Below are 24,934 nucleotides of genomic sequence, written 5' to 3' on the forward strand. Positions count from 1 at the left end.
TCAATTTGGGTTAATCAGCAATTAAGCGCTCATCGACGCCTTTAAAAACATTGTGCGAAAATTACTTATTAACAATAAATATATTTAAATCTGTTTCTGTTTTTTTTTTGTCGTGTGAGTTAAATGAGTGAAAAGGCAAAACAAACTTATTATAAATGGGCTTTTTGTCTTTAGCTGCTAATTGCAACTCATTAATTTGCATGTGAAATTAATTGTTAACGTTTATGCATTGTTATTGTCGGTGTTGTTTTGTTGTTGCTTTTCGAAATTATTACTTCCTAGGCAATTGGTTTTGACAAGGTATGAAACACATCGCCTGTCAGTCGTCGTCGTCGTCGTCGTCGTCGTCGTTGCCATCTCAATAACATAAAATAACACAACATTTTGTGGGATCCCGCACAAATCCACATCCACTCGATTTGGAGTTCAAGTTTTTGCAATTGACCCACAAATTCATTATGCATGCAAAGTTGGTAATTGAATTTGTATCTCGCCTTTTACATTTGACGTATACGTAATTTTGTATTGTCTGACTCCCTAACTGTCCAACAGTCTGACAGTCTGACTGCTGACTTTTTATTTCCGTCAACATTTCAGTTATTAGATACAATTACAATTAATTTTCGTTTCAATTTCAATGGCTAAGCACCGCGATTGGTCCAGCAAATGGATAATATGTTGAAAGGTCTTCGATTTCAATGGGATATTGTGTGCGAGTGTGTCTTGGAGTTGATGGGTTTTTAATGCCTACGCAAATGTCATGAGCGAACATTTGCAGGGTCGCTATCAGGTTGTGGTCTAGACCATGTGAAAGATTAGATTAGCAATTATATAACCTTAATAACTTGCTCAAAAATATAATATAATAATAAAATAATAAATTCATTCAATTTAAAAAGTTCTCTCAAAATAATGAAAAGACATGATTCGGTGACCCACAATTGGAAGGCTTATAAGGCACGTGGCCAGGCAACAACAAGCTATAAAAGCAAATTGTATGTCAAGTTTGCAAATTAGTTTATTGCACCGATGTTGTTCCAATTACAGGAATTCAATTAATTGAAATGCATTTACGCATTTGAACATACAAATAAGTAATTAATTATTTTAAGTATTTATTTTCGGATAACTAACGAAACTCTGTGATTGTGAAGAAAACCTTTAGCAGGACTTGTTCCATTCTATTGTAGCTGAATGTGGCATATATCGCATATTCCCCACTTGGCAGAGGCAGCATATCCAGAGCCTTGACGGGAAACCGAAAGTGCTCCACGCACAACTCCGACTGGAAGTATATGAATTTTGGCAGTAATAATTAGTTGAGGGTCCAATTGATTGATCGATTGTTGGATCTACGGATGGATGGATGGATTTATTGGTTAAATAAATGACTGTATTACATGATTCGTTAAATCAGACCGCCTGATTGATTGAGTGATTGATTGCTTGGGTAATTTATTGAGTGACTGACTAAGTGTTATATTGAGTGATTGATGGAATTGTATATTAATTTAATGTTGTGCAGATTAATTGGTGTTCTTGAATGATTAATTTTTTTAATGATTGCTTGATTGAATTATTGATGTATTGAATGATGTTGTGTTTAACAGAAAAGTGAATTTTATTAATTTAATTTTTATATAATTAATTAATTATTATTATTGATTGGGCTATTGATTTCATTAGTTGATTTCTTAAGTAATTGGGTTCTATCAACTTATGATAGACTGAACAATTGATTACTTGATTGAATTATTAATTGACTGCTTGATGAATTGACTGATTAAATTTTTAATTACTCGATTTACTTACAGGCAAGGGACATTTGTTGACATTAGTGTGATTTGCGAAACTGTTGAAAATAATATTGACAAAAGGATGATTGCGTCGATCAAGATATTCGCATAGATCGGAATGCCTGACGTCATAGAGAAAGGGTTTATAGCCACTGGCTCGTTTCAGCAGCTGTATTCGCATCTGGAAGGAAACATTGAAAAGAGTTTATATCAGTTAACATCTTTAAATACTAAATTTATTTTTATTTATTTCAAAGAATCAAACCGAAACCAATAACCATCCATGACTTCGATAGTCGAAAAATAAAAAAAATTTCTATTTGAACAAAGATTGAATACAGAATCAATATACAGGCCAAACCATGATCAAAATGACATTCCGCTTGAAAATCGGTTCAGTTTGGCCAAAGCTATGACAGTTCGAAGTTGCTCAAGCCTCTGATCTAGTAACTTTACAAGTCAAAATTTTTGTTCAATTTCCCATGATTTTTGACAAGAAAATGAAACGTCTCAGAATCGAGTTTTAAGTGTTGTTTTATACTAATTATGATATAAGGAGTTGATTAAAACTGAAAACTTTAGATTTAAAATTTTGAATTTTCAAAATTTCAAAGGGGGTACCCTTAGCATCAAAATCGAATTTTAGCAAAAAATAATTTTTTTTAAGAAGTTAATAAAATTTAAATGCAGAATGAATTAAGAATCCAAACCATAATCAAAATGACATTCCGCATGAAAATCGGTTTAGTTTTGACAAAGTTATGACGGATTGAAGTTGGTCAGACATTGGATCTAGTAACTTTACAAGTCAAAATTTTTGTTCAATTTCCCATGATTTTTGACAAGAAAATGAAACGTCTCAGAATCAAGTTTTAAGTGTTGTTTTATACTAATTGTGATATAAGGAGTTGATTAAAATTGAAAACTTTAGATTTAAAATTTTGAATTTTCAAAATTTCAAAGGGGGTACCTTAGCATCAAAATCGAATTTTAGCAAAAAATAATTTTTTTAAGAAGTTAATAAAATTTAAATGCAGAATGAATTAAGAATCCAAACCATAATCAAAATGACATTCCGCATGAAAATCGGTTTAGTTTTGACAAAGTTATGACGGATTGAAGTTGGTCAGACATTGGATCTAGTAACTTTACAAGTCAAAATTTTTGTTCAATTTCCCATGATTTTTGACAAGAAAATGAAACGTCTCAGAATCGAGTTTTAAGTGTTGTTTTATACTAATTATGATATAAGGAGTTGATTAAAACTGAAAACTTTAGATTTAAAATTTTGAATTTTCAAAATTTCAAAGGGGGTACCCTTAGCATCAAAATCGAATTTTAGCAAAAAATAATTTTTTTTAAGAAGTTAATAAAATTTAAATGCAGAATGAATTAAGAATCCAAACCATAATCAAAATGACATTCCGCATGAAAATCGGTTTAGTTTTGACAAAGTTATGACGGATTGAAGTTGGTCAGACATTGGATCTAGTAACTTTACAAGTCAAAATTTTGTTCAATTTCCATGATTTTGACAAGAAAATGAAACGTCTCAGAATCAAGTTTTAAGTGTTGTTTTATACTAATTGTGATATAAGGAGTTGATTAAAATTGAAAACTTTAGATTTAAAATTTTGAATTTTCAAAATTTCAAAGGGGGTACCCTTAGCATCAAAATCGAATTTTAGCAAAAAATAATTTTTTTTAAGAAGTTAATAAAATTTAAATGCAGAATGAATTAAGAATCCAAACCATAATCAAAATGACATTCCGCTTGAAAATCGGTTTAGTTTTGACAAAGTTATGACGGATTGAAGTTGGTCAGACATTGGATCTAGTAACTTTACAAGTCAAAATTTTTGTTCAATTTCCCATGATTTTTGACAAGAAAATGAAACGTCTCAAAATCAACTTATAAGTTTTGCTGATTTACATTAAATTTTTTTTTTATTTTAAGCTTTATGATTGGTCCACTGATCTTAGTTGACATTAAATAAACAAATCTAAAGTAGTAGGCCGTGACTATATATGATTATATTATTATTTATAGCCTTGAAATATATAACTTAGCTCCCAATATACAAAACATATTTAAATTTATAATCGTATAAGAAACAGAAAATTGTAATTGTTAATCATGTGCTTCTTTAGCATCGTTACACGATTTTTGATCATCGTCTTTGGGATATTGCGTCCAGCCCGTTGTACGCACAGGGTCCTGGACGATATGGAGTTGGCCTCTTGGGCCAAATACTGGATAGTCTATGCATCGCTGGTGTGCCTGGAACTAGTGGGGGATACATTCTTCGCCTGGATGCCGCTCTATGCAGAGAGCAAGCTACTGATTGTGCTGTGGCTGATTGTATCAGCGCCCCAGGCCAGCGTCTGGGTCTTTGATACGATTCTCAATCCGCTGGTGAATCAGCACATGCCGAGGATCGATCACTTTCTGATGCACGGCAAACGCCATTTACTAGGGGATGTTCTGAGATTCACATCCGAACTCAGCAAACACAGTCTGAAGGCTGTGCTGCCCGTGGTGTCCCAGATTTGGAAGAAATCTCCAGGCGTGCATACCGACGATTCCATTGCAGAGCTCAACACAAACAGGCAAACGAATGAGGAAACAAATACTAGGCCCGATGAAATGCAACCAGTTGTTGATAACTTGCCCAGTTCATATTCTGGTCATTACTACGATACCAATGCAGAAGAAGAATACTATGAAGTGACTTTTCCACCCGCCAGTTCTCAGTCACAATCTCAGACTCACGTATCGCAGCGAAAAAAGAATCTCTCAAAACCATCGCTCCCAGAGCTGGCGAAGAAGATAGCAACTCAACTATCTTCACCACCATCAACTCGCCCCAAGCGGAAACAATACGTATACGACATGCAGTTCGATGATGCAACTCTCAAGACCGATTCCCTGTTGGACGTCGAGGAAGCACTGCAAAGCCAGCAAATTCCCGTCGACCGCTCGCATCGTCAATTTTCATCTCGCAAGGAACATCAACGTTATCAATAACCTTCTCACTCGACCTTAATATTAATAAATTTACTGTAATGCAATACTTCACTCTGCTTGACAGAATAAAAATGACTAGAGAAAATTAACAATTAAATAAAAAATTCGCTTATAAATTTTAAAACTTAAAGTTATATAATGCTGAATAGAAATGGTGTGAAAATGGGGTTAAAAATGAAACGTTGAAAATTCTAAAAATTATAAAGTATATATTGGTATATAATTATAATCACTATATATGTAGGTATGTACAAATACTGTAAAGAGCATGGGAAATTGTTGCATTTAACTTTAATTGACCCTCCCAAAAGCTAAATTAGTTTGAAATAACCGTTAACGCTTTGCTGCATGAAATTGATTTGGATTTCGAACGAAATCAATATGCGGAACAGGTACATAATATGTTCTACATATACACATGTATATGGTATATTATTACTATATATACCAATTATTATTAAATCAGATTAAAATACTCTTTAAAATTTATGTAGAAGATGAAAACTCACCGCTATTGGTTTCTTGAGGATCTGTAAGATCTTTATGCGTAAGCTCATTTCGGCGACATCGCGTTTAACCGCATACAGACGACAGGCGGTAAATGTGGTAAAGTTAGTGTCCTGGCTGACGCACTGGACATTTGTAAACTTGGCCATTCCGCTGATCTAAGAAAATTGTGGCTATAATAATGATCGCATATCCGAACGGAGAGATAAACGGCACTTGCCTGCACAATTTCCCCAAGCATGACCAATTGCACTATGAACCAGACCATCGCCATTAATAAAAGCAAAATTTGAATATTTTCCGTGCGTACGGGCGAGTACAAAACCACACGCAATCAGGCTACAAACTGACATGACAATTATTTGTTTTAAAAAAATATTCCGGCAAACAAACGCAATAAATTGAACAACAATTATCTATATTATCATAATTACTCGGCAATTATATTGAAATTGGAAAAACATTAAGTCGGCGATGGTGTTTAATGAAAAGACAAATTGTAAACCAAGCGATCTATTTTGTTGGCCTCTTTGTAACACTTAATCTTAGAACTAATTGTGAGTAGGTGTGTGTGAGTGTGTATTTGTGTCTATGGAAATGTTGATATCTAATCGCTGGCCTCATCCTCATCATCATCATCTTCCTCATTGCTTTCGTTTGACTCCTCATCAGTGGCTTCAGCTTCGCTTTCACTTTCCTTGGCCTTCTTTTTGCCAGTTCCTTCTGCTGATTTGCTCTTTTTCTTCGCTGGCTCACTGGCGGACTTATTGGCTTCCTCAGAGCTAGTGGAATCATCGTCGGATATGTATTCCTTGCTCTTGAAACTACCGCCCGATACATTCGCCTTTTTCGTTGGTGACGGCTCCGATTTGCGTTTCTTCACCGATTTGTTGTTGCTACTCTGCTCATCGTCGCTGCCGTCGCCAGCGTCGGCGCCTGGTTTATAGTTGCGCATCTCATCGTGATAACGTTGCTTATCCTTGGCAGCTGCTTCTTCCCACTTTGATTTGTCCTTCAGTTCTCTCCACATTTCGCCGCCCTTCTTGGCTATTTCGGTGACCTTTATGCCCGGATTATCGCTCTTGATCTGCTCACGCGTGTCATTCAGCCACAACATAAAGGCTGTGGTAGCACGTTTCGGCTTGTTGGAGTCTTTCTTCTTTGTTGGTTTTTTCTAATGGACAAACACAGCGGATTAGTTTTAAATTCTTGTTGAATTTTGAAGTTTACCTACCGTGCGCTCTTTTTCCTTGTGCTTCTTTTCCTTTTTCTCCTTCTTTTCGCGCTTTTTCTCCTTGTGCTTCTTCTTAGACGCAGAATCGTCACCTCCGCCGCCACTGCCACCGCCACCCCCACCACTGGCATCGCTGTCATCGTCCGAATCGCTCTGCACATTGCTGTCGTACTCCTCGGCCACATCCGATTCGTTTTCATTGGGCTTGAAGTCCTCATCGGTAGATTCCTCATCTGAATCATCGCCATCGTCATCATCCTCCTCCTTCTCACGTGCCTCGGCCTTCAGTCGCGCCAGATAAGCATCCGGCTCGTTCTCATTGTCAGAGTCACCAAAATCGACATCCTTGTAGCCGCTCTTGTCCTTGCCCATGTTGCTTACATGAAGCTTCTTCTGTGTGATAAAATCAAACAGCTTGGAATACTCTTCCTTCTCGATGGACGAGAATATGTGAACGGTGCCATTTTTGAGAGTCACCTCAAAGTCAAAGGAACGCGTTGAGCCGCCACTTCGCGCAAAATTAACTGAGCTAATCTCCTCGAAGCGAATGTGCAGCGGTGGCTTGTGAATATAGATAAAGCCACGCTCCAATGGATACAGATAACCCGCGGCAGCTTTGAACGAGCAGCCAACGGCAGCTGTACCGGAATGTCCAATGAAATTGCCCGGTCCAGTTATCTTGCGTCCAATCAACACTTTCATAACCTTGCCCATTACCTCGTAGACTGGGCCAGACAACTCCTTCTCCAGCTTGCCCTCGTACTTGTCGCGCAGCTCTGCCTCGCTGAATGGCAGCTCAATGGTGGTCTCCTCATCGGGTGCAAACAACAACACCAGGTAATGATAGCGCGTCTGGCCCTGCTTAATGGGTGGATCTAGCGAGAGAACGAAGAACATTTGTCGACTGTCCTTATGCGGCAACATGAACAGTCGCAGCACCGAATCCATTGGAATCTTGTAGTCGAACGTCTTGCCGTGCAACTGGAAGAAGGTCGAGAAGATTTTGATGTCATAACGACCGCGCGGCGTCAGTATGTGAATCTCGCGGAATATGGCAATAGACTCGCCGGACGCCGAAATGACCGATGCCTTGTTCATGACATTCTGATGGAACTTTTCGACTGGATCCTCATCAGCCGATTCCACGGCCGGTATGTGAAAGCGCATCTCCAACAAACCCACAGGTGCATCATCGTTCTGATGAAACTCCAGGGTAACCTCGTTCTTACCAGTGACGCACTGTGATACATGCGACAAGGGCACCTCAAAGATGGTCTTTGTATCCTTGTCGAAGCTCAGCACAGATCCCATAAAGCGTGCAGTACCCCAATTCCAACCCTTCACACACATCTCCTTCTCCACCATATCCTGCGAGTACGCATCCTTGATGTACTTGCCCAGTTTCTCATGTTCGCTGTCGCGAAATCCACTGAATCTATGTAGCGCTCCGCTTTTGGTGAAGATCCGCAGTCCCCATGTTCCCACGAACTTCTGGGCATTAATCAGATCAATATCATCAGCGGCAATTTGTTCCACCTTGCCCGTCTTGGTGTTCTTGAAGATGATGTTCTGCTCGGTCAGCTTCAGACGTCCTGATGACTACATTTAAAAGAGTTGGCATTTGGAAAAGACGGCAGAAAGAAAATTGTATGTCAGACAAAAGCAGCTGGCAAATTGCAATTTGCGACTTTGAGACTCACCAAAACACCGCGAACTTCAGCGTTTATGTCATTGTACTCCAAGGCGTCAACCATGTTTAATGTGCACAGCACTAATTACTTATTAAATCAACTTATAATTACACCACTATGTGCAATTCTTAACAATTTGCAATGTTTTTGCACGAGAAATGCCGACAGTCTGACACTGCGCGCCCAATTTTAGGTTAGACGCTAGTGATGAGATTAACTTTTGCTCGACTTCCTTACGACGAGTATTTTAAGGTACCAACTCACAGCTGTGTAAATTGTTCACCGAGAACCAAGGCTGCCACACCGTTTTTTTTTTTGACAGGGCTGACACCAAATGCCGATAGCGGGAAAAGTTATAGCTATTTTGAAATCAGAAGTTATCCATAATATTTTTTCTACATTACTATTGTTATCTCTACTTAGCTATTTATTTAAGTTATAAATAAAAAAACTCTTAAAGAATACGACAGCAAAGGCTATAAAAATCCATTATTTGTAATTTTTGCATATCTCTTAGCTTTTTCTAGCTATTTTTTAATGGTTATATGGCTCTGAAGAGGCAACACTGGTCACAATTTAGTTGAACGCGCAACTGGAAAACAATCGTAAACAGAATAAACATAAAGCTTACTTTTAAAACCGAAAGAGATAAAAAGAAATCGTGCAATGCAGCGCGGAAAGATTTCGTTCGGCAAAATCCAGCTGAATGTTAGTAAAACGCCTGCTGAAACTAAGACAAGCGAGCAAGATGCCGGCGGTTTCAAGAAAATGGACAAACAGCAAATGATACGACAAATTGAAGATGTAGCCGAAGATTTGGAAAGTCAACATCTCAAGGAAGTAATGGGCATAAGTGGATTTGGTCGCAAGGCTGCCAAAGTGTTTGACATTAATGAGCAGATTGCCAAGGCGCGTACAGTGGCGCCACCTGTACAGGAGCAACAGGCAGAAGATGATGATGAAGATATAATTGGACCACTGCCGCCAACGGCGGACTCGGAGGATCAGAAGCAACCTGGAGCAGAAACTGAAAAGCAAACAACAGCCCCTAATGCTCCAGATGGTGAGGAGGACAACGAGGACGACAGTGAAGCTGATTCGGATGATGAGGAGAGTTTGCCGCGACGCATTCCCTACACACATGAGGTGCAAATGCAGCACGGATCCCGTGCTGTGTTGGCTCTAGCTGGAGATCCATCTGGCGCCCGCATTGTGTCCGGCTCCATAGATTACGATATGTGCTTTTGGGACTTTGTGGGCATGGACTCTTCAATGCGCAGCTTTCGTCAGCTGCAACCGTGTGAAAATCATCCGATTCGCTCTCTCCAGTACTCGGTCACTGGCGACATGATTCTGGTTATTTCGGGCAACGCACAGGCCAAAGTCCTGGATCGTGACGGCTTCGAGAAGCTGGAGTGTTGCAAGGGAGATCAGTATATAAGCGACATGACGCGCACCAAGGGACATGTGGCACAGCTAACCTCTGGCTGCTGGCATCCGTTCAACAGGGAACAGTTCCTGACCGCTGCTCTAGATGGCACACTCCGGGTATGGCAGGGACTGCGATCCAAGGAGCAGCTGCAGGTGATCAAAACACGAGCCCAAGGCGGACTCAGAACCAGTGCATCCGCCTGCAATTACAATCGGGATGCGACGCTGATAGCCGCCGGCTGCGTAGACGGCTCCATTCAGACGTGGGATACTCGCAAGATGTTTGTAAATACGACGCATTGTGTGCGATCAGCGCATCAGAAGGGTTCTGAGATTACCTCCATTGTGTTCTCGTACATGGGACAACAGCTGGCCACACGAAGCAATGACGAGACCATGAAGCTGTGGGATCTGCGCAACTTCAAGCAGCCAATGCACACGTGGTCGAATCTCTTCTCCCGTTACGATACCACCGATTGCTGCTTCAGTCCGGATGATCGCATGTTGGTAACCGGCGAGTCGCTGCCCAAGGATCAGACAGAGGCGCATCTGTATTTCTACAGCACAAAAACCTTCGAGCAGGTGCAGCGTATTCCCGTCGCCAATTCACATGTGATCAAAACGCTGTGGCATCCTAAACTGAATCAGCTCTTTGTCAGCTGTGGCAATGGCATCATTAAGTGCTACTACGATGAGCAGCGCAGCATTCGAGGGGCCAAGCTGTGTGTGGTCAAGACCCATCGCAAGCGACAGCAAATGGAAATGGTGGGCGTGTCACAGATCATAACGCCCCATGCCCTGCCACTGTTCCGACAGGAGAAAACCCGCTCGTCCCGCAAAAAGATGGAAAAAGCTCGCATGGATCCGGTCAAATCCAAGAGGCCGGATTTGCCCATTACCAGCGGCCAAGGCGGACGTGTGGCTAGCTCTGGCGGCACTCTATCCTCCTATGTTATACGTAATCTGGGTCTGAGCAAGCGTGTCGATGACGATCAAGATCCACGCGAGGCTATTCTCAAGTTTGCCAAGGACGCAGCCGAGAATCCATATTGGATTGCACCCGCCTACAAACAAACTCAGCCCAAGGCCATATTCTCCGAAAAGCTTCCCACGGATGAATCACCGCCTTCAGCCAAAAAGTCCAAAACAGAAACGGATGCCACATAGTTTAAAATTAATGAAAATTATATGTATTTTAACCTAGTTTACAAATGAATACGATTTCAATAATATTTTTAATAACTGGTTCTTAAAGTTCGCTTCATTTATATTGTATACCCTGTAAACATAAGAATAAGGGTATCAAAAGTTGCTTTAAATGTAAAATATATATATTGGATAAAGGAAGCATATTAAATTATATAAAGTAACACAAAAGTAACTGATTTATTAATGGGTGTACATTAGAATTCTAAGAAGAAGTGCCCAAGTAACCACGGGTCGAAAATCAAAATCGAGCTTTCAATTTTAAAGTTTTTTATACGGGTAATTGTCGGTTAGGCGGAATTCACCTAAAAAAAAACCGCATTTGTGATGAATTTAGAACTAATTTGGAACTAAGTTTGAGTACTTTTACTTAACTTTACTCGGTTTCAACTTTATTAAACATAAATATTACATGACTTTTTGGATTGATTGGTTGAGTTTGTTGTTTAGTTATGGGTTTTATTGAGATGGTATGTGCTTTGTGTATAATACTTGTACATTATGCATATATGTATATTTATAGGTATATAGAGCCAGCCATTGGTTAGATTGTAGCCCATTAACATAACTTTAGTGCTTTAGTACTAACATAATTATTGCTAATTATGCTCACTTTAAAATTATCCATAGATTCATAAAGTGCTGTACATAATAAGAACTATATAAATAGTATATATCATAATTATAATATTAATTCGAAAATTTTTGAAACATACCCATCGAATATTATCAACAATACCTAATACATTTTTTTTTTCCGTTAACAATATTAAATATTTCTTGTTATGTTTCATTGTATATAAGTATAGTATTTGTATACGTACATAAGTATAGAGTAAGAGTTTTGCTAGAATAGTTTACATAATAATATCAAGTTGAACGAACCAAAGTACAAGTATCTTTAAGGTACAATGCTGCATATTTTCTAGACACCATTTGAATCTTATTATCTCATATTCAATGAGAATTATTTTGGTGCATCAAATTGATTCGACAAGTATTTCAAAATAGCCATTTATAATAGAATACATATAAATCTGTATAGTATGCTATTATTATATGTATATCTATGTATATCATTTACGAGTTTCTTTAAAAAATTAATATATTCAACAGTTGATTGCAATGAGGCGGATTTTCATAATATCATTCGTTACAGCATTTGTTTCATATTTAGATTTTATACTGACATATCTTCGATCTTTGATTTGTATTTAATGCAACTACTTTAATGCTTGTTCATATATTTTATATTAATTTTTCTTCAAAATAAGTTATGAAATAAATGTACTTTTTGGGTTTTCATACTTGAAAAAATAGGTACTCGACTTTACTGATTTCAATGTCTAGTGAAATTCTTTGTTTACACACTGAAAGATATTTCGACGTATCTCTTTAAATTTATATTTTCAACTGTAAACTGTAAAAAGAATCAAGAAAATAAATTTGATTTGCTTTTGTGAATTCTTTAAAAGAAATTTGCATACCTAATTAATGATATTTAATAATTTTTTAAATTTATAAATTAATATTACTTGTATGTACTTTTTAGATGTTACATTTCCTACATTCATTTTCCTTTATTTTATTTTATTTTATTTATAGGTACTTTATGTGTATTTTGTTGCTGTGTATTGTGTGTGCTTGTTCTTGGTTCCTCTAGGTTTATGAATGGTGTGCTTTCAAAAGATCTTCTCTCATAGGATATGATAGCGATGCAAATGATATGAAAAATTCTTGTAAATATCATCAAATAATCTCTTGGCATGGCATGTATGCTAAGCAACTACGTGAAAATTCGTTTTAATTGCTAACTTTCAATAAAATTAAAAAAATTTTGTTGCAATTTACTTATATTTTGTAATCCAGTAAGCGCTATGATAGCAAAAGTATTGCTTTATCTATGTATGTATATGAACCTTCAATATAAAATATATTCATATGAGTATGCATGTGAGTTTGAGTATGTATGTAATCTATGTAATCTATGTGTGTATAAGCACCAAAAAACCATAATAAAGCAATGTGTTTGGCAATTTTTATTGCAGGCCAATGTCCAAGATATGTTTTCGGTTATATATTATGAGTACTCTTAATATTGTTCAATCTCTGCTGCTGTCCATGACTATGTAATGTAACTATGTATCATTTATTTTAATCTATGCAATGTATCTGTTCTGTATGCGAGGACTCTTTTGTAATCTCTGGGAAGCCATCGATTTACTGCGCAAACGGATTATGAGCAGCACCGCCGGGAATATCCAGATTGCCACCGGTTGTCTGATAGGTGCCATAGGGTCCGCCATTGGGATTCATCTCATTTAAACGTGAGTTGGACAGGGCACGTGGTATGGGATTGCTGGGTACGCCATGGGGAGCCAAGTGAGAAGTTTCCTCGGCCACCTTTGAAATAAAAAATAAATAAATTATTGAAATGTATTTATGTTTTGTCACTTATTCCATAACTTATTTTATAACTTATCAAATTAGTTGTTGCATTAGCAATATTCATTTTCAAAAACTTAATAGAAATAAATAATAAGAAAACTTGCAACCAAAAGAAGTTTAAAGCTCAATTGATTATTTTTAGCCTGGTAATAGACTTTTGAAATTTTAAATATTTAATTTCTCATTTTTATAAAATTATTTAAGATTTAGTTTTAAATTAAAATATAATTTTTATTTGAATTTTTGTAATTTACACAATATTTTTGAATTTTTTTTTTTTAAATAATTTTTATTAATTGATTAATATTATTTTTATGTTTCCAACTTTAAGCATATTTTTTTCTTTCAGTTTAATTTAAAACTTATTTTACTTTAAATTTTAAAGCAATTTTTTTAGTTTTATTTTTTATACATATTAAGTATTCTAAGTAAATAAATAATTAATTATTAATGTGCAAATTTATCATCTACCTGTGCATGTCGAGCTCTGCTAGCCATAGTCTCAGTTTCAAGCTCTTTTCGGAGACACTTAGCTTACCTGATGGGGATCTTCGGTGACCGGAATGTCGGAGATGAAGCCCTGTTCCTTGCGATAGAAATTGATGAAGATGAAGAGGCCGAGCACGAAGAGACACGCGATACCATACCAACGGAAGGTAGCAGTAGTACCGTAGTAGGTGACAAACATGCCACCAATGATGGCGCCGCAACCACGACCCAAACCATGATGGATGCCCTGGAGCACACCCTGGCCCGAGGAGCGCAAATGCTTGGGCGTATTGTGGGCAATGTAGGAGCACGAGGCGGCCCAGACGGCGGCGTGTGTGATGCCCTGCATCAGTTCAAAGGGCAACACCATCCACGGATTGGTCAGATAGGAGATGTACAGAAAGCGTAGCACATTGCCAATCAATCCCAGGCAGAGAACTTTCACATGACCGATCTGAGTGATTAGGCGGAAGCTAAAGAAATAGGCAAAGATTTCGGACACATGATTGATCACGGAGGCGACACCGAACAAGGTGGGTGTGCCGCCATAGTCTTGCAAATGCCAGAACAGAAAGGTGAAGATCAGACCAATGCCAAAGCCCATGAACCAGGCGACAAACAGAAACGATGCCGTCTTCAGATCCTTGAAGTGCGTCAACACCGTCATCCACTCGGGCAACTCCTTGGACGTCTGGGCAAACACCTTGGACTCGGCGCCAATATGTGACTGCGACTGATGGCCAGCAGCATGGAAGCTACTGGTGCCCCCAGCGCCGGCACCCGAAGATGCACTGCCGCTACCCACTGCCAGTGATGGTAAGTTGAGCTGGGCGGCCAATTGGTTCATCGACTCATCCTCGGCCTTCTTGTTGGGATCGACAAACTGGGCGGCTGCCTGCAGTTGGCTCTCATCGATGGGATCGTACTTGAAGGTGATCTTGGCGGCGGATATGATGGCGCAGGTCATCAGCACCGAGAAGATGGAGAAGCAAATGTTATAGTTCTTCTCCTTGTTGCCCGCTCCGCACGGATGATTCGAGAACGATGTGGAATGATCCAGAGCAATGCCCACCAGAAACATGGAGATGCCCCAGCCAAGTGAGCCAAACATTCGCTGATGTCCATACTTATCCGCATCCTCGCCAAGCAGCGTGATCACCGCCGAGTCCGCCAATGTTATGGCCGGAGCGCTAAAGAACTCGCCAATCAGGATGACCAAGAGCAGCAAAAAGAATGCCTTCTGAATGTCCTGCAAAGATGGAAATTCATGTAAGCCCTGCAAGTCTCTACCTGGCTGCATGGATCACTTACTGGTGTGCGATAGACCATCGAGCTGAAAATGGGCGTCACATAATCCTTGTTGTGCTTCTCATCATAGTTGCTCACAAAGTTGATGTGAACCGGAGAAATGCCCGCATCAATGCGAGGCATGAACAGGGATCTTTTGCGTCTAATATGTCCGCCGTCGGACTGGAATTCCTCGACAGGCTCATCGGCCAGCATGTCCTCACTGAGATCATCGTAGAGCTGCTCCTGATTCGGATCCGGGTACATGGCGGAGGTGTCTCGCTTGGTGCGTGTATAGGTGAGCACAAATTCCGTCTCATTGCGGCGCTCAATGCAGTTAATGGCCTCCGGGCGAATGAAGCTCAGCGGGATGGTGAAGAGCACCCAGCAGGCAAGTGAGGCCAACAGCAGTTTCTTGCCCTCGCGAAAGCGATCCGCATAGGAGCCCCAAAACGGCGCCGACAGGAACTCGACAAAGGGACGCATGCCGACCAGAATGCCGCATTGTCCGGGATTCATGCCCATCTGCTTGAAGTAGACACCCATTAGCGGGAACAGCGAACCGAAGGCGGCATAGAAGAAAAAGTAGAAGCTCTTCACCGGGATCAGCTCCCGCTCCGTTGCCCCAAAGAACATCTGCAAGACCTCCGAGTGACCGCGTACTTTATGCGTTGAATCCTTCGCCTCCGGATATCTATGGATAATACGGATACGGATAATTGTCATCAACTACATTGTGAGCTACTTACAAATTGGGATCCACTTCGCCACTGGCCTCCACATCGACACGTGGCCTGACTCCTGCTGGACCATAGCCAGGAGCTGGCTGCTGGCCATAACCGGCTCCTCCTCCCTGATCATAGCCAGCAGTTGGCTGCTCCTCATAGCCATAGCCCATGCTCGGCTGCTGTGGCTGTCCATAGCCAACACTTGAAGGTGCTCCAAAGGGATTTGGTCCAGCACTTTCACCACCAGTATTATAGGGATTCATCTAACTGTCCTTTGTCTGTCTCGTTGTCGCAATTAAACTATTTCTGCTGACACTTTCACTTTCTCTTTCTCTCTCTCTCTCTCTTTTGTTTCGACTGTGCTTTTTCCTGTGCTCCTCCTGCTCTCTTTGTGCTGTCTACAGCATCAGCGTCATGCTTCTTATTATCCTTTAGCAGCTGTTTAGGTAGACAATAGACCAATTAGTCCTTCGCTCTTTGTGTGTGCTCACTCACTGTAAACGATGTGTGTAAGTGTGTGTGTGTGTGTGTGTTAGTTTTTTACTGGCAGAAAACATTCAAGACAAACGCCCTAATAAAAGTCGGACAGCTCACAATTGCCTGCAATTATAAAAGTCTTTTGTCGTATCCGTCGGAGGTAATTAAATACTTGAACAGAATTGTAAGTGCAATCGTTAAGTCAATCAGGCATTTTTTAAATACTCGTACAGTTCTTGATGTTTTGATAATTTAAAATTTATGCAATTAAGTTAATTTAAATTTAAATTTAATCCAATTGAATTACAAATATGTTTTAAAATTTAAATAAAACTTTAACTGCAGAAAATCATAGAAAACTTAAAATTTTATTTAAATTCTTGCAATAAATTTATGCCAACAATTTTTTTGGACCCGAAAATAAGTTCCAAAAATTAAATGTCTTACATTTCAGGAACACACTTATTGACGAATGATTTTTAGTGCAATTATCATTAAAAATGTTTACAAATTTATAAAACACAACTGAATATCAATGTCACACAGTTAGTCAAGTAATTGCTTTTTCAACATTTAATTGTTTAATATTTTAACCCTTATACATATATTTAAAAAAAAGAAAAGATGGAACTATACACCTGTTGAATATACCTAGAATCAACCTTTATCTCTAAAGAAGTTTTTTTTCCTATGATTTCCATATGTGCAACTTACATGAATTTCTGCTCAATAATTTTTCTCTTGAGTAAAATCTCTTTTAATGCCAATAAATTCGCTTACCTCAACAGTGAATCTTATTTATGGATTCAGTTAACGTATAAACTTTAATAATTACTATGCAGATCCTTAGCTCTTCAGATTTTCATTAGACATTTTTCCTTTGAATGTCGCATTTCATAATAAGCGACACATCAAATGACACAATACAAAAGTGCTCAAAAAGGTGATGTTAAAGAAGGGGTTGGGGCTGTGCATTGGCTTGAGTGAGAATTGCATTAGCTTTGAGCTTGCGAGCATGCGAGTGACTTTCATTTAGCTTTTTTTTTATCACACATACGCACTGTTGGCACGTTCTAAATGTAGGTAAGTGGGTTTGTCTATAACTGTATGTATGTACATGTATGTGTGTATACATAGATGGACTTGTTGTTGTTGCTGTACCAATGAAAAAGACTGCAAGACTTTTTTACATATGAAAAACTAAAAGTTGCAACTTTCTGCACATTTAACATAAAAATATGTTCAGAAACCAGAAAACTTTTTGCACTCCATAATTATACAACATCTGAGTATTACAAACATTTTAAATATTATAGATAACCTAGTTGACAGAGCACTTATATCTCTTTATATGTACATGGAAAACTTGTGAAAACTTTGAAGGCCAACATCAACACACACACACACACACATTCACAGAAAATGACAATATTTTGTAATAAGAAAATTTTCAATTTCATTTTATAGATTATTTTTGAAGGATATTCACGTTTTACACTCCAAAATATTGTTAGCACATTTATTGGAGATTTTTCACGGTAGTACGAGAAACTCACAGTATAATGTGTTACGTGCGTAATCGATAAGCAAAATTTTTCTACAGACAACTCACGTCTAGCCTCTATACGCGCATTTCACACACAGTTTTCAAAGAGCTAACAGCACAAAAAATTGACTCAAGTACGAGGAAAAGCGAAGGAAAGCGGAAAAGCTCGCTCAAGCGCGTTTCGTGTTTTAAACTTAATGAGATTTGACGCCGCCGCTGACAAACGGTACAAAAACAGCACCGGCTAAGAGAGGTATGGTTACCAAAAGAGAAACACAAGCAGAGAGGGAGAGAGAGAGGAGGAGGAGATAGAGTGAAAGGGATTGAAATCAACAAATTTAACAACCGTCAGGCTTCCCGCCCAAAATCTGTTGCATTTAAGTAAATAGCCAAACTAAAAATATTAATTATTATTAATAATGAAAGCAAGTCTTGCTGAGAAACTAGACTTAATCAAGGGTAACTTAGGTTTCAAAATATCTATAATCGATAATAAACTTCACAGAAAAAAGACCTGGAATTCCCGGATGGAGCTAAGAGTACTTAATTTAACAAATATATCCTGAATCTTATATTTGAATAGTGAATTGATTTTTTCTTTGTATAGAGTTGAATTTCCCCAGACTTTTATTTTTTATATACTTTTACATTTCTAATTTGTTTTATTTTTTATCATTTCAAATTTAAATTTTAATTTTAAAAATATTTTTATAATTTTTTGTTTAACTTAAGTCAACTGTTCTTAGTCAACACTTAATAAATAAATAGACTTGGGGAAAACATCAAAATAACCATTAAGCATCATTTAATTCACAAGCAACAAACAACTTGTGCTTAATTCTTTCCTGTAAATAAAAAAGAACAAAACGTGAATTTTCTAAGTTCTTAGAATATAGCTTGCCCGCAAACATTCATTTGTGAATCACAAAACTTATCTCAATTGTCAATTAAGCCTGGATGCTGTGCACGTGCCAGAAAGAGAGAGAACAACAGCTGATAAGCGCTGAAATATACCAAACAGCAATACAAAAATCGTTTTTTATGTTTTTTTCTAATCTTGAAAAACCTGAAATTCACCTGCTGATCTGATGACATCACATACATCGATTTATGTATGTATGTATGTAAATTCATTGAGTGTTGTTGAAACTTGATACAAATATGTGTAGTAATTGGCAGTATTACTTATTATTATTAATTAAACTTATACCCCTCGACAAAAAAAAAAAACAAATTAGCGGTTATCAATTGTGTCATTAAAATTATCAACAACAACTTTCAACAACATAGAGAATAAGCTCAGTATAAACTTTAAGTTGTGAGCTACAGCTTTTGCGCTCCCTTCCTACTCTCTCTCACTCTTTCACTCTCTCTTTCTGCCTCCGCCTTTTGCCTTTGACTGCTCCTGCGCATACAATTCAATTAAGTTTATACAAAATTGAGACTCAAATTTAGCGAACGCTCTTCCTTTATTCTCTCTTGCTCTCAGATTGAGCTTTCCAATCGTTTTCACTCACATTGTGAGTAACTCTAAGAACAACTTAAATTTTTATTCGCCTTCCCTTTTGGATTACTTCTTTGTACTTCAGTAGGAGATATTTATTTATTAAGATAATGTGTAGTAAAATCAGCATGGATCTAAGTATATATTACAATACATATCAGGTTATAGAAAATCTTTATCTTCGCATTTTATATAATAGTAGAGGAATGAAAGCTGATGCGATGTCCTTCTGTCCATCTGACTCACATGGAATGAAAGTCTAGAAACCTCCAGTTTACGATAATGGATTTCACTTCTTTCTTCATTTCCAGCTGTATATTCAATAATAATGTATATAGATCTTTAAGATTTTTCGAATTTTATTCCGTAATAATAATAATAAATAATTATAAGATTCGTAATTAACAAGGGTCAAATTTTAGATGACATTTTTAACCGAAGTAGTGAGTGAGTCCCAAACCACCGCCAAAGTTCGTCTGCCCATTGAGTGGTCCACTGGTCCACTTGTTTGCGTTGCCGGTCAAATCGAGGCGAGTGTTACGATCCTGGGAGGACCAGAGATTGGCGCGTGCATCCAGACCCAACTGCTTGCCAATTCCGGGAATGTTGGAGTGCGTCAGACTGGCACCGTGACCATTGATGTGCGAGTAATCCAGTCCAGCACCGTTGCGCTGGAACTCAAAGCCATTGGCCAGTTTGTTCTGCGAGGCAAAGACCTTGGCGTCCACGTTGTGTACTCCGTTGTTGAAGAGATTGGCATGGGCCGACTGCTGAAAGCTGTCCTGGACGCCAGGAGTGTGCGTCTTGGTCAGATCGAAACCATGTCCATGACTATAAAATAATCCATGAGTTAGCTCATCTGTTGCAATGAGGATTTTCGATTCACTTACTTGTTATAGGCCACGGATCCGCCAGTGGTAACTGGTCCCTTCTGTGTGTTGCCCGCGGCAAAGACTTGTCCAATGACATTGTGATCGGGAGTTCCAATTCCTTTGCTGAGAGCCAATTTAGCGTCTGAACCACCTGCAGGATTCGATGCCAGAGAGCCGCTTAACGCCTGACGCCTGGCACGCATTATACGGGGCTGGTTCGTTGGGGAATGATAATAGGGTAATGTCTGGAAGTGCTGTGGCATCGCCTCCACACAGGCACTGATGGCAACAATGGCCAGGATGAGAATGCTGCTGCTTTGCATGTTTGCTGCTGTTGATGTTGATGTTGTCTGGAAGACTGTTTGCTCTGAACTGATGATTGATTGTTACCACAGCTGCTGCTTATATACAACAAGAACACAGGGGAAGCACCTGGAGCCGAAGACTTTTGATTTCGGATGCGATTGTGAATCACCCGAGCTGACTTCTCTGCTTAGTGTCTGTCTTATCAGCACCTTCTCAAGGGGATTTTCATTAATTCTTTATATAACAATTTATTTCCTCGGTTGCCTCCACTTGTTGCTCCCATAATGAATAAAAACTTAGAATTGAGAAGGGGAAGAGCTTTGAATATTAATGCAAATCGATGGCACTTTTACTTTCAAAGTTTTATCAATAAATAACTGTTTGATCGTTTGCCGAATATTTAATACCCTTGGAGTCCAATTAATATACTCCAAGGATAGTAAATATGCTTATTTTAAGTTAAAAAAAAAAATGATATTTACATCATCAATCAAACTTTATCAGCATTTTAGCTAAGAGATTAAGCAATTAAATAATTCGAGTGCAATATTCCAAAAGGGTATTTACGATTATTTGAATTTGAAAGCGTTACTCAAAAAGTGAGAGAAAACGAGTGGAAATCTCAATCTGACCAACAACATTCGCTCAATTTGAGCCGCACTTTTGTCAAAACTTAATTGAATTTTGTGCGCAGGAGCAGTCAAAGGACAGAAGCAGATTCAGTCAGAGAGAGAGAGAGAGAGAAAGAGAATGCAAAGAGAGAGGAAGGGCAAGAGTTGAAACTCGGAATTTAAAGCTTGCACTAGCTTCTTCACTATTTAATTGAGTTGATAAGTTGATGATACAATAATAATACATTTATGATTCCGTAAAAAAATAAACAAGTAACATGACTGTTGATGCAGATAAGGAATGTATACTTAATGAGGTCTGCAACACCTCAGTCTGCCTATAATATACAATGCGCTAGCTTATTGTACGCTTGACTAGGGTATAAAAGCAATTGGAAATAATAAAGTTGAGCAAACCCGACTTTGAGCGATCCTGAACTTTTAGCTCTAAGCTCGAACTTAAAATAGATATCTCTAAAATCCTTGCACTGAATCCAAAAGTGTTATATTGTTATTGGTATTTCAAATTTTCTTGCACTGTGGGAGCAACAAGTGGAGGCAAGCGAAGAACTAAATTGTCGTACAAAAAATAGATGAAAATCCCCTTGAGAAGGTTCTGATAAGACAGACACTAAGCAGAGATGGAAGCTCGGGTGATTCACAATCAAAAGTCTTCGGCTTCAGGTGCTTCCCCTGTGTTCTTGTTGTATATAAGCAGCAGCTGTGGTAACAATCAATCATCAGTTCAGAGCAAACAGTCTTCCAGAGAACATCAACATCAACAGCAGCAAATATGCAAAGCAGCAGCATTCTCATCCTGGCCTTTGTTGCCATCAGTGCCTGTGTGGAGGCGATGCCACAGCACTTCCAGACATTACCCTATTATCATTCCCCAACGAACCAGCCCCGTATAATGCGTGCCAGGCGTCAGGCGTTAAGCGGCTCTCTGGCATCGAATCCTGCAGGTGGTTCAGACGCTAAATTGGCTCTCAGTCAAGGAATTGGAACTCCCGATCACAATGTCATTGGACAAGTCTTTGCCGCGGGCAACACACAGAAGGGACCAGTTACCACTGGCGGATCCGTGGCCTACAACAAGTAAGTGAATCGAAAATCCTCATTGCAACAGATGAGCTTACTCATTTATATTATAGTCATGGACATGGTTTCGATCTGACCAAGACGCACACTCCTGGCGTCCAGGACAGCTTCCAGCAGTCGGCCCATGCCAATCTCTTCAACAACGGAGTACACAACGTGGACGCCAAGGTCTTCGCCTCGCAGAACAAACTGGCCAATGGCTTTGAGTTCCAGCGCAACGGTGCTGGACTGGATTACTCGCACATCAATGGTCACGGTGCCAGTCTGACGCACTCCAACATTCCCGGCATTGGCAAGCAGTTGGGTCTGGATGCACGCGCCAATCTCTGGTCCTCCCAGGATCGTAACACTCGCCTCGATTTGACCGGCAACGCAAACAAGTGGACCAGTGGACCACTCAATGGACAGACGAACTTTGGCGGTGGTTTGGGACTCACTCACTACTTCGGTTAAAAATGTCAACTAAAATTTGACCATTGTTAATTACGAATCTTATAATTATTTATTATTATTATTACGGAATAAAATTCGAAAAAAACTCAAAGGTGAACACATTATTAAATAAGTATCAGGGAAATAAGCTGACAGCGTACTTCCCGAGTATTCCTCGTGACGCATAATATTTAAGACTTGCAGTTTTTCCTTTTCTTTAGTATTTTATTTATTAATTGAATAATTTTGTTTATCATATCGCGCTCGCAGTTGCTATTGAATAATTATGCTTAGAAATATTTTATTATGGTTAACACATTATTGTAGTTGCCGTTACCACCAGTGAATATTTATTTATTGCTGCTGTTAATTATACGGCCTATTTGCAGAAACTTACAAAAATGTAGTTAAACCAAGTTTATGATCTCTTGTTTGATGTGGGAATATTTCTAAATAAAGGAGGAAAGCCAATACGAAAAATTGTGTTCTAATCCTTGCAGATATTCATTGAAATGGTGGCGTGGGCGTGTTTTGATGTGGAGGTAAGTGGGTATTCGAACTCAGGACTTATGACAGTTTCTTGGCCTTCTGATACAGCGTATCCACCACCTTGCCCATGCTCTGAATGGTTTCCAGCACACGCTCATAGGTCTTATCCACGGGCGTCTCTTCAAAAACAATAAGCACACCTTCGCCTTGATCCAAAATTCCGCTAAACTTTTTATCCAATATCATTTGTGATAGCTTCTTCTCAACCTGTGGCATGGGCAGATGAATGCTCTCCGCCACATGTGAAACCTGTAATGCAAATATTAATTACAATATTACCCTAGATTTATTTAAATACAATGCTAACCTGCACACGCGAATATGGCTCAATAATACGGCATAGATTCTGCTCTAGCATAGTGTCGTACAGTGTACCAAGATGTGCCTGCACAATAACATCCTCGGCAAGCTCCTTTTTGTAATCTTTTAAGGCCTGCTGAAAATCGGCCAGCGAACGTTTGTGTGAAGCCTCTGCAACTGCCTTCATGGCGTCCACATCACGGCCGGAGTAAGTTATGGCCTAGTAAATGCAAAAGTCTTAATAGGTATATAAATTCGCAAAATGTCTTGGTATATATGTGCTTACCAGCTTGCCACTAACTATCTGATTGACATCGTCCGACTGACCCAGCATAATCTTGCACAGCAACATGTATTTAAGAGCGGTGAGCGCCTTGACACTGTCTACGCTATCGAAACCTTCAAATGCCTCATAGAAGTAAGAGAAGGCGGTTTTAAAATCACGCTCATCGGCCGCATGCAGAATGCCCGACTGAAGATCAAGGGCTCCCTGCACTTTGGGTGGACAGTATATGGCATTAGCCGTGGTGCGGGCTGAGGTCAATGCAGCGCGTGCCTTGGGCAAATTGCTAAGTGCATGGTATGTTTTGCTCTCCAACAGCTGCACCTCCACAAGCAGATTTTTATCATCGAGCTTCTTGAGTTCGCGCAGCAGTTGGGAGCCCAGTGCAAGAGCCTCAGTATAAAGGGCCGTGTCAAAGTAGAGCGCAATTAGACGAGCCTCCAGAGATTGACGCAAAAATGTGCGTTTCTCTTGCTTGGCCCACTCAATACAGTCTTTGCAAAGTTGCACCTGGAAAAGTAAGCAGTTTAGTTATGCGTGGTCAATAAATAGCATGGGGTTACTTACTTCAATGCCCGTGCCAGCATCCATATCGAGGAACATGTCGACCAGCGAGCGCACAAGTTTGGCGGCCTTTGCCTTGCTGATCAAGCTCAAAAACGGTCGCGTCACCTTGATCAAGTCAGCCAATTCTTTGGCCTTGCCCTCCTGTTTGTAGAGCTCACCCAGCTGCATAATGCCCTGCTCTTTGATGCGAATAAGCTCCTCATCGTTCTCGGCCACCTCCTGTTCGCGCACTATTTTATTCAGCAGGGAAATGCCCTCCTCGCGATTCACACTGGACAATGCCTGGGCACGTTCAAAGAGTGTAGCTCCGGCCATTTTGCTACTGCTGCGGCGTTAATTGAAATTGAAAATTGGCAACGAGCTTGCAAATTGTATATATAAATATGTATTAACTAATGCACTATTCAGATTCCACTTGATGTGTGAGTTTGCAATTGCGCTATAAATTGTATTTTGCGTCTTTACGTGTTTTTCTCAATATTATATTATGAAGATTTCAGTCGTCGTTGTGTTATTAAGCGCCAGTCACGATTAGAGATGA

General features: G+C 39.2%; 8 protein-coding genes across 9 annotated transcripts; 3 read left to right on the top strand and 5 right to left on the bottom strand.

The window, feature by feature from the left end:
- Window positions 1-1,094: 1,094 nt before the first annotated feature.
- Window positions 1,095-5,485, bottom strand: LOC117785953. Its single transcript, XM_034624244.1, has 3 exons — window positions 5,334-5,485; window positions 1,813-1,977; window positions 1,095-1,285 (listed from the first exon to the last, which is right to left on the bottom strand). The coding sequence occupies exons 1-3, from the start codon at window positions 5,478-5,480 to the stop codon at window positions 1,130-1,132; spliced, it is 468 nt and encodes a 155-aa protein (XP_034480135.1). The 5' UTR covers window positions 5,481-5,485; the 3' UTR covers window positions 1,095-1,129.
- On the top strand, window positions 3,901-4,928 carry LOC117785952 (receptor expression-enhancing protein 3). The gene has a single exon (XM_034624243.1). The coding sequence runs from the start codon at window positions 3,934-3,936 to the stop codon at window positions 4,822-4,824; it is 891 nt and encodes a 296-aa protein (XP_034480134.1). The 5' UTR covers window positions 3,901-3,933; the 3' UTR covers window positions 4,825-4,928.
- A 416-nt stretch (window positions 5,486-5,901) lies between the features above and the next one.
- Window positions 5,902-8,434, bottom strand: LOC117785951 (FACT complex subunit Ssrp1). Its single transcript, XM_034624242.1, has 3 exons — window positions 8,266-8,434; window positions 6,566-8,164; window positions 5,902-6,505 (listed from the first exon to the last, which is right to left on the bottom strand). The coding sequence occupies exons 1-3, from the start codon at window positions 8,317-8,319 to the stop codon at window positions 5,939-5,941; spliced, it is 2,220 nt and encodes a 739-aa protein (XP_034480133.1). The 5' UTR covers window positions 8,320-8,434; the 3' UTR covers window positions 5,902-5,938.
- Window positions 8,435-8,809: 375 nt separating this feature from the next.
- Window positions 8,810-11,059, top strand: LOC117785025 (gastrulation defective protein 1 homolog). The gene has a single exon (XM_034622903.1). It carries the CDS (start codon window positions 8,923-8,925, stop codon window positions 10,852-10,854), a length of 1,932 nt encoding a protein of 643 aa, XP_034478794.1. The 5' UTR covers window positions 8,810-8,922; the 3' UTR covers window positions 10,855-11,059.
- A 1,453-nt stretch (window positions 11,060-12,512) lies between these two features.
- Window positions 12,513-17,989, bottom strand: LOC117785408 (major facilitator superfamily domain-containing protein 6). 2 transcript variants are annotated; one of them, XM_034623393.1, is made up of 5 exons: window positions 17,879-17,989; window positions 15,867-16,283; window positions 15,142-15,811; window positions 13,880-15,079; window positions 12,513-13,296 (listed from the first exon to the last, which is right to left on the bottom strand). In XM_034623393.1, exons 2-5 carry the CDS (start codon window positions 16,106-16,108, stop codon window positions 13,114-13,116), a joined length of 2,295 nt encoding a protein of 764 aa, XP_034479284.1. In that variant the 5' UTR covers window positions 16,109-16,283; window positions 17,879-17,989; the 3' UTR covers window positions 12,513-13,113. The 2 variants fall into 2 exon arrangements, with proteins under 2 accessions (XP_034479284.1, XP_034479285.1); XM_034623394.1 differs by having other exon boundaries at window positions 17,812-17,882.
- Window positions 17,990-19,707: 1,718 nt separating this feature from the next.
- On the bottom strand, window positions 19,708-20,599 carry LOC117783553 (attacin-B-like). The gene is made up of 2 exons (XM_034620998.1): window positions 20,263-20,599; window positions 19,708-20,203 (listed from the first exon to the last, which is right to left on the bottom strand). Exons 1-2 carry the CDS (start codon window positions 20,565-20,567, stop codon window positions 19,804-19,806), a joined length of 705 nt encoding a protein of 234 aa, XP_034476889.1. The 5' UTR covers window positions 20,568-20,599; the 3' UTR covers window positions 19,708-19,803.
- A 1,306-nt stretch (window positions 20,600-21,905) lies between these two features.
- Window positions 21,906-22,806, top strand: LOC117782973 (attacin-B-like). The gene is made up of 2 exons (XM_034620093.1): window positions 21,906-22,259; window positions 22,316-22,806. The coding sequence occupies exons 1-2, from the start codon at window positions 21,955-21,957 to the stop codon at window positions 22,713-22,715; spliced, it is 705 nt and encodes a 234-aa protein (XP_034475984.1). The 5' UTR covers window positions 21,906-21,954; the 3' UTR covers window positions 22,716-22,806.
- Window positions 22,807-22,910: 104 nt separating this feature from the next.
- Window positions 22,911-24,930, bottom strand: LOC117782972 (26S proteasome non-ATPase regulatory subunit 11). The gene is made up of 4 exons (XM_034620091.1): window positions 24,394-24,930; window positions 23,830-24,336; window positions 23,551-23,763; window positions 22,911-23,492 (listed from the first exon to the last, which is right to left on the bottom strand). Exons 1-4 carry the CDS (start codon window positions 24,706-24,708, stop codon window positions 23,262-23,264), a joined length of 1,266 nt encoding a protein of 421 aa, XP_034475982.1. The 5' UTR covers window positions 24,709-24,930; the 3' UTR covers window positions 22,911-23,261.
- Window positions 24,931-24,934: the final 4 nt, after the last annotated feature.

This window comes from Drosophila innubila, assembly GCF_004354385.1.
Source record: "Drosophila innubila isolate TH190305 chromosome 2R unlocalized genomic scaffold, UK_Dinn_1.0 1_C_2R, whole genome shotgun sequence".
In the NCBI taxonomy this organism is placed as follows: Eukaryota; Metazoa; Arthropoda; class Insecta; order Diptera; family Drosophilidae; genus Drosophila; species Drosophila innubila.